We start from the raw sequence: 14,930 nt of genomic DNA on the forward strand, positions 1-14,930 counted from the left end.
TAACAGAGCACTGGAAGTAGCGCTAGGTGCGCTTAAAGAGAGCATGAGGAGTTCAAAGTTGAAAGCATATGTATTATCAAAGTACCTATGCATTCTACAACCTTGAGATTTGTCTCCTAACAGGCAGCCAAGATCAATGAAACCCAAAAGGACCCATTAAAAACAGAAGGCCATCGAACACCCAATGTGCAGAGAAAATAAAGAAATAAATCATGCAAACAAGAACCACAAGCAAAAAGCATTCTGAACTAGAGTCTGCAAAGAGAGTCCCGTACTTCTGCGCAGAGCCAAGCCATGGAGCAGCGATCTGAATGGGCCCTAACACCCTGATCTTTTCAACCAGCTCAGCGCCTAAATTGATGTCCAAACATCAGATTTGATTATCTTGGTACGCTCCGGGGGTCCTGGCCCGGAGCCTGTACCCAACCTTTCTAATTCAGCTCTGCGCTTAAATCTCCATTCAGACATCGGGTACAACTGCCCTGATTAAGTAAGGCCCCTGCGAGTTTAAAAGCCTGATGTGTTTACAAGGAAAATGGGAAAGTGAACCAGGTGCTGTATCATTTGGGATTTCCGAGCAGTTGAATAGTGAGGGTTACGCAAGTTTTACTGAACTGGTTCTCTAATATCAAAAATAAATCAAATGAACAGCACTAATCCCTTTTACATCTATTGGTTAGGTTGTCATCACTGACTAACAAGACTGTTGATAACTATAGATTGCAATGGGTTTTCCTAATATCATTGGACACTGACTTAAATCATTTAATGATTCACCCTCTTGTTTTAAATGCAATTGGTCACCAGGCCATGCTAGAAATCCCTTTCTAAAATGCAGGGAGCTTCGTTATTAACATGAACAGAACAGTAGATGATGTGATGAATGTATTCCTCCTGTTTCAAAGATCAGCTTACTGAGTTAATCTCCTTTTCAAAAGTCTTTTAACTCCACTAGCAATAATTAAGGAAAGTTATCTGTGTTGTTTGCAAAGTTAGTAATGCACAACAGATAACTCTTCTCTCTTGGTTTGCCAAGAGCTTTTACATCCATTAAAACTTAATTAGCCCTTCCCTCATCCCACTATTTAATTTCCTTGCACTTTTCCCAACAACAAAGTTCCTATTGAGGGATTCTTAAATCTATTGTTTAACAATCCCATTGAACTCTTCATTAACCAAGCTGCCTGTGCATTCACTGAAAAATCAACAACAATCACTTACACTGCTGCCATGCATCTAACAAAGAACAATTGCCCAAAGTGCTTTGAAAGAGCATTTACAGAAAAAATATTGACAATTGAAATAATGAAACACTTGAGTAGTTGACTAAAAGCTTGGCCAAAAATGTTTCGATTTTTAATGGGGCCTCAAAGAAGAAATAGAAATAATGGAGGAAATGAGGGGTGTTTTATGGAGAGAATTCCAGAACTAAGGCAAGCTCCCCTCTTACCCCCATACCTTCTCTTCACCTGCCCAACATCTCCCTCTGGTAACCCTCCTCCACTTTCTCCCATCATCTACACTCCTGTCCACTGAGATTTCGTCTTCCTCAGCCCTTTACCTTCTCCACTTATCACCTCCTAGCAAGCACTCTTCTAAAACACCACCTTAGATAAGAAATGAACGTCAAGGTCAGGGAGGGTACAATTTATGAGACAGTTGAGAAATAGATGAACATTTTACAACTGCAGCATTACTAGCCCAGAACTCAATGCAGGTTGATGTACACCAGAACGATGGCTACAGTGTGAGAAGTCAAATTCAGATGAGCACATGATTATATATGTGGTGATATCACATGTCACGTGTAAGAACATGATTGGATGGAGCTATTAACATGCACAGAACTGACAGAATGATCTAGAAGCTTGTACGTTAAACGTTGTTGCTGTTTACTGTTGTAAATAAAAGTTCTAGCTATGTTCTTCCAGAATATGGTTTGTTCTTAGTAACCCATGGTACAAATAAAGAACACAACATGGTGTCAGAAGTTGGTCTGGAAGAATAATTTGTTTCACTAACACGGGAGAAGGGAAGATAATCAAAAAAAAAAGCGCAATCTTCTCCGTTGCTTGCTAACAGCTTTAAGAATGGAAGTTTTGCAACCTCAGAAAATACTTCAGCTGAATGGGAATGTAGCCGAAAAATGGAAAAGATTTAAGCAGCATTTTAAAATTTATTTATTGGTGATTGGAGCAGAAAATAAATTGGAATAAATGAGAGCTGCGATTCTACTCCACGTGATTGGTGATGATGCACTTGAGGTATATAACCATTTTACTTTTGAGCATGGAGATAATTTGAATTTATAAGCGATAATTGACAAGTTTGACACATTTTGTATACTGAAGCGCAATGTGACGTGGGAATGGTACAAATTCTTTACATGCAAGAAGAAAGCTGGTCAAACAATTGATCAATTTGTTATGGAATTGAGAAATCACACTGAAACATGTGAGTATGCAGAGCTGACAGACTCTCTTGTTAAAGACAGAATTGTTTGTGGCGTTCTGGATAATGGTCTGAGAGAAAGACTCTTAAGAGAACCAGATATAAATTTGGGAAAAGCTTTGATCCTCTGCAAAGCTTCGGAGTCTGTAAAGTCACAGGCTAAAGAGCTTTTTATTGAGAACTGCGGCGTACACGCTGTGAGTAACTGCGAACATGTTAGAAAAAATAATGAAATGGCAGCAAAACCAACAGAGAAGCAAGGCGTCGTCTGAAAGAAAAAATCTTTGTGATCACTGTGGGTGGAAGCACCGACCTAAAATGTGTCCAGCATATCAAAAGTGTGCAACAACTGTGGTAAGAGTAATCATTTTTCACGCTGTTGCAGAAGTAGAAAGGAAATGAAACATGTAAATGCAGTACTTGTTTTATATTGATTTGCTTTGCTTTGTGAAAACAAACAAAGTAAGAATGACCTGAGTATGCCATTGCAAGTGAACCAAAACATTATTCTGTTTAAATTGGATACTGGAGCACAAGTAAATGTTCTTGCAGAATCTGAGTTTAATGCGTTAAAGCCAAGACCAGAGTTGCATCAGACAAATATAAAAGTGACTGGGTATTCAGGTGCAGACATTCCAGTTAAAGGAACATGTGTGGCAAAAGTATCACCCAAAAATATTGAGCACGTGTTTTTATTTGTAGTAGTGCCAAAAAATGTACAGTCATTATTGGGTTTATCTGCTTGTGAGAGACTGAATTTGGTGAAAAGAATATTAGTCCTGGACAGTGACACAAAGTCAGAATACAGTGACTTGATAAAAGAGTATGAGGACTTGTTCAAAGGGCTTGATTGTCTTCCAGGAGAGCACACGATTAAAATTGACAACACAGTGCCACCTGTAGTACATCCATGTAGAAAAGTGCCTTTTGCATTACGTGATCAACTGAAAACAAAGCTTAACAGAATGGAACAGTTAGGAGTCTTGCAAAAAATTGATGAACTGACTGAATGGGTCAATTCGCTTGTCATTGTTGATAAGAAAAATGGAAAACTGAGGATTTGCTTAGATCCAAGAGCCTTGAATTGAACTATTAAAAGAGAGCATTTCAAATTGCCTACTCATGAAGAAATTATGTTACAGTTTGCTAATGCAAAGTACTTTAGTAAATTAGATGCATCCTCTAGATTCTGGCAATTTAAACTAGATGAACCAAGTTCAAAGTAGTGTACCTTTAACACTCTTTTTGCCAGATTCCATTTTTTTAGGCTTCCATTTGGAACTGCAACAACTCCTGAAGTGTACCATAAAACCATTCAATGAGCACATTGAGGGCGTAGATACTTCCATGGACGATATTATTGTTTGAAGATCATCTAAACAAGAGCATGATGCAAGACTCAGACAAATCTTAGAGGCAACACGCAAGGCAAACCTGAAGTTGAATAAAGATCAATGTCAGCTAGGAGTGACTGAACTTACCTTTGTGGGTGATATAATCAGCAAAGAGGGTGTGCATCCTGATCCATTGAAGGTTTCTGCTATTGAGAACATTCCAAGACTGAAATGTAAAAAGGATGTTCAAAGGTTTCTGGGAATGGTCAACTACATGGGAAAATTCATACCCAATCTCTCAGAACAGCTTGCTCCATTGAGGCAGCTAACAGAAAAGGAAAATGAATGGAGCTGGAATCATGAACAGGAGAATGCATGGCAAAATCTCAAGAAAATGCTCACCAAAGAACCTGTGTTAAAATTCTATGATGCTGAGACCTATCAAAATCTCTTGTGATGCATCTCAAGCAGGCTTGGGGGCAGCATTACTGAAAAAAGATGATCAGGAATGGCTACCAGTGGCATATGCATTTCGTGCGTTATCCGATCCAGAAACAAGGTGTGCCCAAATTGAAAAAGAATTGCTCAGTATTATGTTTGTTTGCGAGAGATTTCATCATTTTGTGTCAGGGAAATCTATTGATGTTGAAACCAATCATAAGCCTTTGATTGCATTGTTTAACAAACCTTTAAGTGGCTGTCCTTTGCGAATTCAATGAATGATGATCAAATTGCAAAGATATGCATTGAATGTGTCATACATATCTGGAAAATACATGTACACGGCAGACACACTTTCCAGAGATGTGGATCCAACAACAAAAGACAATCACAGGAACATTATTGATGTTCAGGTATTTATTGATATGGTCATAGAAACTGTACCTGTTGCTCCCGAAAAGTTGGAACTACTGTGTCTTGAGACAGAGAAGGACAAAATTCTCAGTCAAGTAATACAAGTAGTAATGGATGGATGGCCAGGTAATAGACATGACTGTACCTCAGAAATACAAGAATATTCTAATGACAGATCAGAACTTTCTGTTGTGGATGGGATATTGTACAAAGGTAGCAGAATTGTAATTTCTAAAAGTCTCTGAATTCTTGGGAAATTCTTGGGAAAATTGATAACGGCCACCTAGGAATTGAAAAGTGTAAGAGAAGGGCATGGGAAGTGACGTTTTGGCCCAGAATGAATCAAGAAATTGCAGAATATGCTTTAAATACCAACCCAGCAACCCTAAGGAGCCATTGCATCCACATCTTAGACCTCACAGACCTTATCAGAAAATAGGCGTTGATCTGTTTGTAACTGACAACAAATATTATCTATTAATAACAGATTACTGCTCCTTGTATCCTGAAGTGTGTGGTTTGAGCAGAACAATGGCAGAGAATGTAATTACATGCATGAAATCAGGTTTTTCCAGACATGGTGTACCTGATGAAGTTTTCACAGACAATGGTCCACAATTCAATGGTGAATGTATGAGACATTTTGCTCATGAATGGCGCTTTGTTCATACAACATCTAGTCCATTTTTCCCTCAGTCCAATGGATTAGTTGAGAAGTCGGTAGGAATTATCAAGAAATTGATGCACAAAGCAGAAGATAGTGGGGATGATTTTTATAAAGCTTTGTTAGCCTACCATAGTACTCCACTTGAATGTGGACTTTCACCTGCTTAGCTCCTGATGGGATCCAATCTGCCAACGGATGAGAGCCTTCTGAGAACAGAGGGAGGTGAACAAGTGAAAAGATGGAAAGATGAACACAAAGCAAAGCAGAAAACATACTTTGACAGATGTTCTTGTCCATTATCTGAACTGCACCAAGGAGATGAAGTTAGGATACAAGACAGAATGAACACATGGACACAGAGAGCTACAGTACTTGAAGAAGTATGACCCTGATCGGACATGGTCCAAATAGAAGAAAGAGCAGTGTTAAGAAGAAATTGCAAAGACCTCAAGAAAGAGCTAACATCAGAGTGTCAGTTAACTGATGCAGATCAGACAAAACATGAAAATAACAACAAAACACTAGAACTGTGTGAACCACTTAGAAGGTCGACTCGTGTTTGTAAACCCCCAGAGAGACTGATAGAGACATGTTAAATTATACATTTGTTTTGATTAATGTTGCTAATTGTTTTTCTTTTTAAGGAAAGAAAGATGTGGTATCACATGTCACGTGTAAGAACGTGATCGGATGGAGCTATGAGCATGCACAGAACTGACAAAATGATCCAGAAGCTTGTATGTTAAATGTGGTTGCTGTTTGCTGTTGTAAATAAAAGTTCTAGTCATGTTATTCCAGAATATAGTTTGTTCTTAGTAACCCACGGTATGTATACGGAACGCAACAACATAGATGGGGGTCAGGCCAAGAGAACATAACACCAGTCATCTATTCCTTTCTTCGTGTTTCTTATCTTTTCTAGCTCCCTCTTACATTTCACAACTGAACTGAACTCTCAGAACTTTTGTACCACTTAAAAACATTTTTCTCGCTATGAGCACTGAGCAAGGTATTCATTCAATCTGTGCTTTTTTTTTGTGCAAAGTGCAGTCCCATACTAAACCTCAGAAACTAGACTGCAGTATGCAGTTGACAAACATGTTTATGTCCCTTCGGAGGTCAGGCTCCAACACTTTCACTGAAGCATAGAAATTTAAGGCTTTACACTTGGTCTCATTGGCCACCTCAGAAGTTACAGAACAGGACTGAAAACAAATTGTCTTCAATCCTGAGAAGTTGTTATTTTGCAATGAATTCTGGAATTTGACAACATCCATTTCTTAATAGCAAAGCATTTCAAGTGTAGCGTTACACACCATTGATATTCACTTTAGTCTTGCAATTGTTTGAAAATAAAGTAGAAGCTTGTTTTGCTATGTTCCTGACTAAAAACTTAAATAAATGTAAAATGTTCTCCCCTTTAGAAACTGGACGAGTTAAGGAGCTCGGCTCTGCTCTTGAAATAAAATGAACATATTTACTGGTACTGCCCCTTTGTAATAAAACAAGGTGTGTGTCTAGTTTCTAAAAGCTTACAGTTGTATCTTCAACAAAATAGAAGATTATTACTGCTTCAATAATATTTAGCCCCAAGATCTTTCACTTAAATCAAGTTAGAAGTTGGAACTTGTTGAAGCCAAATTAAAATAAATCTCAGTTTACTTGTAGATCATGTAGAATGAGGCTGTGATATCCCTACCTTACTGGAAACAAACATTGAGCAGAATCAGTGAGCTAAATGGAGGGATGCAAGTGGACCCAATTTTTTTTATTTAAACAACCATTCTTTCTAGCTGACATCATAGCTGTTGTCAAGTTATTCAACTGCTAGATGATGACATTCAAGACCAGCTCTCTAATATGGGTGGAAACTCTTTGTAACCACCTGAAGCATTTCCACTGATTTCACTTCTTCTGGCGATACCTGGATCTGTGGAATGCAGAAGCACCAGAGCAGGCAGTACGAAATCAAAACAGAAAATGTTGAAAATATTCTGCGAGCCAGCCAGCATCTGTGAGAGCTGAATATTTCCAGTCAATAGCTTTACATTCTTTGCACTTAATCAAAACTGTGCATTTACGTTGTGCTATTTGCACTCTCAATATATCTCAAATGCTTCAGAGCCAATGAAATAGATTTTAGTAACTGCTGTAATGTAAGAAAGGCAACAGTAATCTATGCATAGCAGACTCCCACATTAGATAATAGAACATAGAACAGGACAGCACATTACAGGCCCTTCGGCCCACAATGTTGTGCCGACCCTCAAACCCAGCCTCCCATATAACCCCCCACCTTAAATTCCTCCATATACCTGTCTAATAGTCTCTTAAACTTCACTAGTGTATCTGCCTCCACCACTGACTCAGGCAGTGCATTCCACGCACCAACCACTCTCTGAGTGAAAAACCTTCCTCTAATATCCCCCTTGAACTTCCCTCCCCTTACCATAAAGCCATGTCCTCTTGTACTGAGCAGTGGTGCCCTGGGGAAGAGGCACTGGCTGTCCACTCTGTCTATTCCTCTTAATATCTTGTACACCTCTATCATGTCTCCTCTCATCCTCCTTCTCTCCAAAGAGTAAAGCCCTAGCTCCCTTAATAATGACCAGAGAGTTTTACAATGTTGATTAGGAGATATATAATGGAGAGACATTGTATAGAACCACATTTTTCTCTTTCAAAATACAGATTTGAGATCATTAATGAGCATCAAAGCAAGCAGACAATTTACTGCCTCATTTAATGGCTCTAGCTCAGAGCAGAATGGGTCAAAGCCAGAGACCTATTGTAGCAGTTTGACTCATTTCCTCATCATCAGGCAGTACACTTATTATGTGATTCACTCTGGTTGTAGCAGATGATATCCAGGGGTTTTTACCACAGCCTGCACAAAGCCAGGATTGCACCCACAAAGGACTGAATGTAATTGTCTGCTTTTGTTACAGTGACACAGAAGCAGCGTAGAACCTCACCAATCTGCTCTGTGCTCATAAATCCTGATATTTTGGCATCTGGCTCCCCCAGGTGCTGGTTCCTGGCCACACTTCAACACTCTAGAGCCCTGATTCCAGTGCTCCCTTTACACTTAGCACATTCAACGGACAATTTTTTCTGGTACTGTGTGACATTTTCAATTAAAAGTGAACTATGCTTGTTTTAGAGCATTAATGTCTAGAATATTTCTCTGGGCGCTCTGGTTTCCTCCCACAGTCGAAAAAGGCACGCTGGTTGGGAGGTTAATTACTCAATGTAAATTGTCCTGTGATTAGGCTAGGATTAATTTTGGGGATGGCTGGGCAGAATGACTTGAAGGGCTGGAAGGATCTATTCTGTGCTGTATTTCTAAGCAAAGTAACAGAGATTAACAGCGATTAACAGGGTATTACTACATGTTGCGTTCAGAAAATGGCATGGGATTTGCCCCGCATTGTGTTCTTCCTTTTACTCCTTATCTCAGTTTTCATTCATTCATTTACATCCCCTTTAGAGTAATCACCTGTGATAAATGAACCCCCACCAGCCTGTCCCATCCAGCAGCATTGCACAACTCAGTGTCAAAGCCATTCAGTGTCTTTTGGTCTCCACTCTATCACAGACATTCCCTATGTTCAAACTGTCATTAACCTTTCTCTGCTACTTAGAATGTTTGATGAAAGATCACTGAACAAATGTTAACCCAATTTCTCACTCCACCGATCCTGTTGAGTTCCTCCGCAGTTTTCTGTTTTATTTCTTTGAATTTCTGGCAATTGTCAGTTATTTTTGACTTGTGATGAAATTGTCTGGTCCTCACAGATTTTTTCTTTTCTCCTGATAGTGCATTCACAAAAGAAGAATAGACAGACGTGTGTGAGGAAGAGCCTGATCTGTGCGTTTGGAGTGGCTTTCATCATAAGTGTCATGTTGATTGCAGCCAATCAGATACTCAGGAATGGCATGGAGTAACTTCCTAATTCACCAACTGCTGGTGTGAGCTGGCAGCACATTGTTGCAACACTGGGTAAATTCCAGTGGACTCCTGGATTGGGAACGCAGTGAAATGTAAATAGAGGAACATATTTATACCAGGAACACGGAGCCCAAATGGAAGTGATTCCTTTTAACTCTACAAACATGCGGTCCCACAGACAGGGATCATTCTTTTATAAAAGGGCTGAATTATTAAAAGACTTGCTTTTGATAATGCAATAAGATACAGAAGTTCTGAATTATAGTATTGGTTGGGAGTAGCAAAATGAGGGAGGTGGGATCCATCATGATCCTAGGATTTTTCTCCAAAGTTGGAGATACAGTCATTGTAACTACGGAGTGTTGATGTAGACTTTTTCTCCAACATTATTCCACAAATGAAAATTAAGCTTCATAATGGTCTCCAGCCAATTTCTGTTGAATTTTGGATTGCGATTGGATCTGGTGCATGTTTTCCAATAACGAACTACTAGGAGAAGCAATAGATACAATTCAAGTTTCTGGTGCTGAGGAGACCCTAGACTAATGTTGGGAGTGATACAAAGATTGAAGTAATGATTTGTATCATCATTCATGTCATGACTTGGACGCCTGCCAGTGGATAGAACTGGACAACCACTGTCCTCCATTGATGCAATAGTAAACCTAGTGGGGCTAAAAATGGAGCAAAAATGTGTAGGTTCATCTGATTCACAAAGAAGAGTGTGTTTCTTTACTGCCTAAAACAGTGCCAGTGTTTAGCAATAGCTCAAGCTGCCTCCAGAAAAATCAGTATTACCTGATTTACTTTATGGTGCTGCTGCTAATATCAGTGCTGTTATCAGTGACATGTGCAAACAAAACAGTGCCCCTAATTCAAGCTAACTAAATAAACTAGCAGTAAATGTAAAATTATTTATTTTCAGTACAGATCAATCATATTTAAATTTATCTGGTGCCATACTCAATCATTGACAACATTCTCTGTATTTTTTTTTTGACAGCTGCATGGATAAACCATGGCTCTGAGTGGAAATTTTTACACGGCTTGAAAACTTTATGGCACTTTATTTTTTTTTGTAATATGCACAATCAAATAAACAGAAGTGACAATTCACAACACAAGTAAACAATGTCAGGCAGTCTAAATAGCTGAGACACAATGACAAAAATAAAATGTTTTGACTAGATAGCATCAGCATTCTGCAAGCCAGCTGTTTATTACCAATGAGCTACTGACTTCCATTCTGTGTTTATTGTTACAATTTGTAATGGAATTGAAACTTGAAGAACTGTCAATGTAAATACATTGAAGCTCTGAACTGTTTTAAAGGTTGTGGAATGTTTATTATTTAGAAAATTTATGGATTACATTCACAAACATAATTAATTACAACACATTTCACGATTATGTTAACATAGATTTCAAATTATATTAACATAATTTCAAAATCATATTAATTTTTTTGGAGATACAGTGTGGAGTAGGCCCTTCCAGTCCTTTGAACTGCGTCACCCAACAATCCCCCAATTTAACCTTAGCTTAATCATGGAACAGTTTACAATTACCCAGCAAATCAGTATGTCTTTGGACTGTAGGAGGAAACTGAACCACAAAGAGGAAGTGCATGCAGAAATAGGGAGAACGTACAAACTCCTTACAGGCAGTGGCGGGAATTTAACCCAGCTTATTGGTACTGTAAAGCATTGTACTAAACACTATGCTACCATGGCACCCCAATTATAGAAAAGAAAATTCCAGCTACGTGGCAAGAAAAGTGAAGTATATGGGAGCATTTCAGTTACTGGGCACCCTCACACTCATGCAGCTTAGAGGGACAGTGATCATTGATTTACTCATTTCCTGGTAGTGTTACCTATTGGAAAAATAATTGATTATTGGGCCTTGGTATCTTTTTACATGTGTCTACTCATTTGTAGACATGCTGCTTAGAAGGTCCATTCATTGCCATGTTCAATGCCTATTATGCTTGTTCACTGGAATCCTCACTGGTTGGCTCACATAGCATATATATTGATAGTTTTCACGGATGCTAAGCTCCCATTCTTCAGCACCACAAAACCATTTAAAATCATGCTAACCTTCCTGGTATTGTGCTGCCAATGTCCATAGGAAGGGTAAAAGCTCACTAGCCAGCTGTAGAAGATAAATGTAATTCATCCAAAATCAGACTCTGTCTTCAATCTTCCAAAACACAGTGAATATTCCTCCATGCAGACAACAGACGACATGGCCACCAGCTTCACAAATGAAAAGTACTCAATGTTACGATGTATAGCTATGGTAATGAGTTCCAAATCAGGATGCCCATCGCATTAACCTATCTATTAAATCTGTCATTTTGATTTACTGTATAACACATTACTCTACTTGGTTTCATAGAAAGCCACCCTGTAGATTGACAGACTTATTATCTCAGGGCTTTTCCTGCCCTATGAAATAAGACTGGTATACTCATTGCTGGATGAATGTACTTATGCTTATTTGATATACTAATCTATTGTATTATGCAACAGCTACCTGCTTGCTAGTTCTACCTATTCATATTTGAACTGAAATTACATCATTGGATTGTGTCAATTGGTTCCATCCAGGACTGACATGGCTAATTTTTATAGAGCATTAGGCTCCTAAGAACATCCAAGGCAGATTCAGTATTCTGCAGGAGAGGTGAAATGTCTGGTTCTTCCACTTACACCAACCATGAGAGCAACAATAGCTTAGCAACTCCAGTGTGCTTCGTCCTTCACCATTCCACAGCTTCTTGTACGTCAAGTGCTTCACTAGTCCAAAGATCCCCAATCTTCACCAAAGCTGTGCTGTTCAGTGTTCTCTGATCCCGATGTGTGTCTCTCATCACTCTTCAGTTTTCTTTCATTGGAACGGAATGCATTTCTTTCATTTCCATCCATTTGCAATTGCTCTGCAGATTCTTCTTCATTTTTCATCCTTTAAAGAACTCAACTATCACACCAATCACACTGCAAGATACCTCGGAGGCATAAACCCCTTATATTCCTGGTTGAGAGGAGCCTGCTGGGGACAATGCATTGCTACCAGACTAATCCCACCATCTTCCAGTTATGCTTTTCTCCTTCTCCCCTCCTCTCCCAAAGTACCCTTCTTCCTGTCACTCAGTAAGACTCTGTGAGCTTTTGAGGCTGTTCCAAAATTGTGGAATATTGTTGAAAAACCTAGATTTTCACTTTGTTAAGAATTAGGTTAGTCAGATTATTGTCAATGACATATTTTGTTAACTTAAAATTCATCAGACTTGAAGCAGTGAATTTGCTGTACGTAACATTACTCAAGATTCATGACAGATCTGAAAAATGGCTTATAATTTATTATTTAACATATTTTAATGTACTACAGAAATAAGGGTGTTTGAATGTTTTTTTCTGTATAAAACTCACAAAGTTGTTTAACATTTGGGACCTATTCATCTTCCTTTACCCAGTGATTATCAATAGATTATTAAGAGCCTGGTGACTAATCTAGGCAAGATTAATATGCTGTAGCTCTAGGGACAGGCTCAATTTTATGCTGCGCTTGCTAAGGTCGAAAATACTCTTAGCTGTGAGACACAGATCCAACCCTCAGCTGTATTCACTGTGATGTAAACCAATGCCTTGGTGAAGTGCCCCATCTAGTGTTCAGGTAAGGGCAGATATAATTTATACCATCCCAGTCATACTGCAAGATACCTTGGAGGCATAAGCACCTTATATTCCTTGTTGGGTGGTGCCTATAGGGCAGCATGCATTGCCACCACACCAGATATGTCAAAAACAATTAGCTTCACTCCAACTTGTTGGAAATATGAATAAAAACAGAAAATAAAAGATTCACACAAGATGCCGGAGGAACTCAGCAGGACAGGCAGCATCTGTTGACTCAATTATCAAATGCAAGGCCTTGACATGAAACATTCACCACCTATTTCCCTCCATAGATGCTACCTAAGGTGCTGAGTTCCTCCAGCATTTTGTGTGTTGCTCTAGACTGCAGCATCCCTCGTGTCTCCTGGAAGATTCACTCAGTTGATTTCCACAGGAGGTGCCTGATTTGCTAAGTATTTACAGCATCTCCTGTTTCTGTTTCAGCTTCATTCAACATATTACACATTTCAGTCATGATACCAATTGGGTTAAATGATGTCGTCTCCATTTTGCTTGTCATAATTTTCTTTCATTCCCAATTCCTCCTCTAGCCTTTACACAACACGTTATTTGGTTCAGCTGATACAGTTCTCAGTTGGATTTCTGGAAAACATGTAAAATGACCAGCATCAACACCCCCATTTGTTCATATCTACTGTAGATGTCTACATTTCCCACTGGACATTAAGAATAAAATGACAGATAGGCATTTGTGGTCACTTAGCAGATTTACTTCTTTGTTATAAAGAAGAGGGCTTGGCCTTCACGTTTCAAATAAAATATATATTTTTTGAGATACAGCGCTGAATTGGACCTTCGAGCCATGCCATCCCGATTCAATCCTAGCCTCATCATGGAACAATTTACAATGACCAATTAACCTACCAATCGGTACATTTTAGGCCTGTGAGAAAAAACCGGAGCACCTGAAGGAAACACACATGGTCACTGGGGACATTTACAAATCCCTTACAGGCAGGGGTGTGAATTGAATCTGGGTCACCTGTACTGCAAAGCATATGAATGCCACCCTATGAATGAAAAATAGTTGTTTGAGGTCTATTTGTTTGAAGTTGATGCCTCCATTGGAATCCAGTAATGCAGTCCCTTGTGCTATAACTTTCTGATCTTGGTCTAGGTTCTCTGATATAGGCCCAGTACAGGAAAATTTTTGGAATCTTGGTCAAGCCAACAAAGAATTTTTCATCGTCTTTCTTTGAATAACTTTCCCATATGAATTATAGTATGTAATGACTAAGTTAGTTCTGTACTGTTCCCCGAGTTAAAAAGCTACACAACTTTAGCTCCCAGTTCTTTGTATTCAAATGCTGGGAAGCAACAAGGAAGGCATTCTCATGTAGTCTTCACTTTCTCCACTGAAGCAATTTGCTCATTAGGTCCATAAGCATTGGCATCTCCTTTGATGATACAAATTAATGAGGCACATTGGGTATTCATGGACCACAGTGCAAATGTTCCAGAAGGGAGTGAAAATTGGGATTAATGACCTCACTTAATCTTTCTCCCCACAATATACAGTTACTACTGCAGTCATCGGCTAACTCTGCATTCTCAGGGGTTCAGCCTAGGTTCTCTCTGTGGTGGCCCAAAATGAAGGAGAGCACTAAATAGGTCACCTTGAACAGAATTCCAGGAGATGACAAAGGAGATGTAGTGGTCAGACAGGAAAGCTTAAAAACATCTAGTATGCACAGTGCAGAGAATAGCAGGCGATGTTACCTTGACCCCCATAAATAAACTCTGCAGTTCTGCCATTCATTCTTATCTCCACACAGCAGAAAGTGATGTTTAATTTTCAATGGAATAACTTTACATCTGTGCTCTCAATCTACCACAGTCACCATTAATTTGCTAAGCAGAAACTGGGAATGTGCACGTACTGGATAGAATACAGTGAAACTGTTTTGCTGTAGCATTCAATGATGTTATGACAGTTGAAAGTTAGCAAAAAAAACCTCTATCATCAC

General features: G+C 39.0%; 1 protein-coding gene across 2 annotated transcripts in view; it reads left to right on the forward strand.

Moving 5' to 3' along the window:
• caln1 (calneuron 1) overlaps positions 1-9,255 on the forward strand; it is a 444,094-nt gene extending 434,839 nt beyond the window's left edge. For both annotated transcript variants that reach the window (XM_059971403.1, XM_059971404.1), the window contains one exon: positions 9,128-9,255. In XM_059971403.1, the coding sequence (XP_059827386.1) occupies positions 9,128-9,255 (128 nt within the window). The remainder of the gene's footprint in view (positions 1-9,127) is intronic.
• Positions 9,256-14,930: the final 5,675 nt, after the last annotated feature.

This window comes from Hypanus sabinus, chromosome 6 (assembly GCF_030144855.1).
Source record: "Hypanus sabinus isolate sHypSab1 chromosome 6, sHypSab1.hap1, whole genome shotgun sequence".
Taxonomy (NCBI): Eukaryota; Metazoa; Chordata; class Chondrichthyes; order Myliobatiformes; family Dasyatidae; genus Hypanus; species Hypanus sabinus.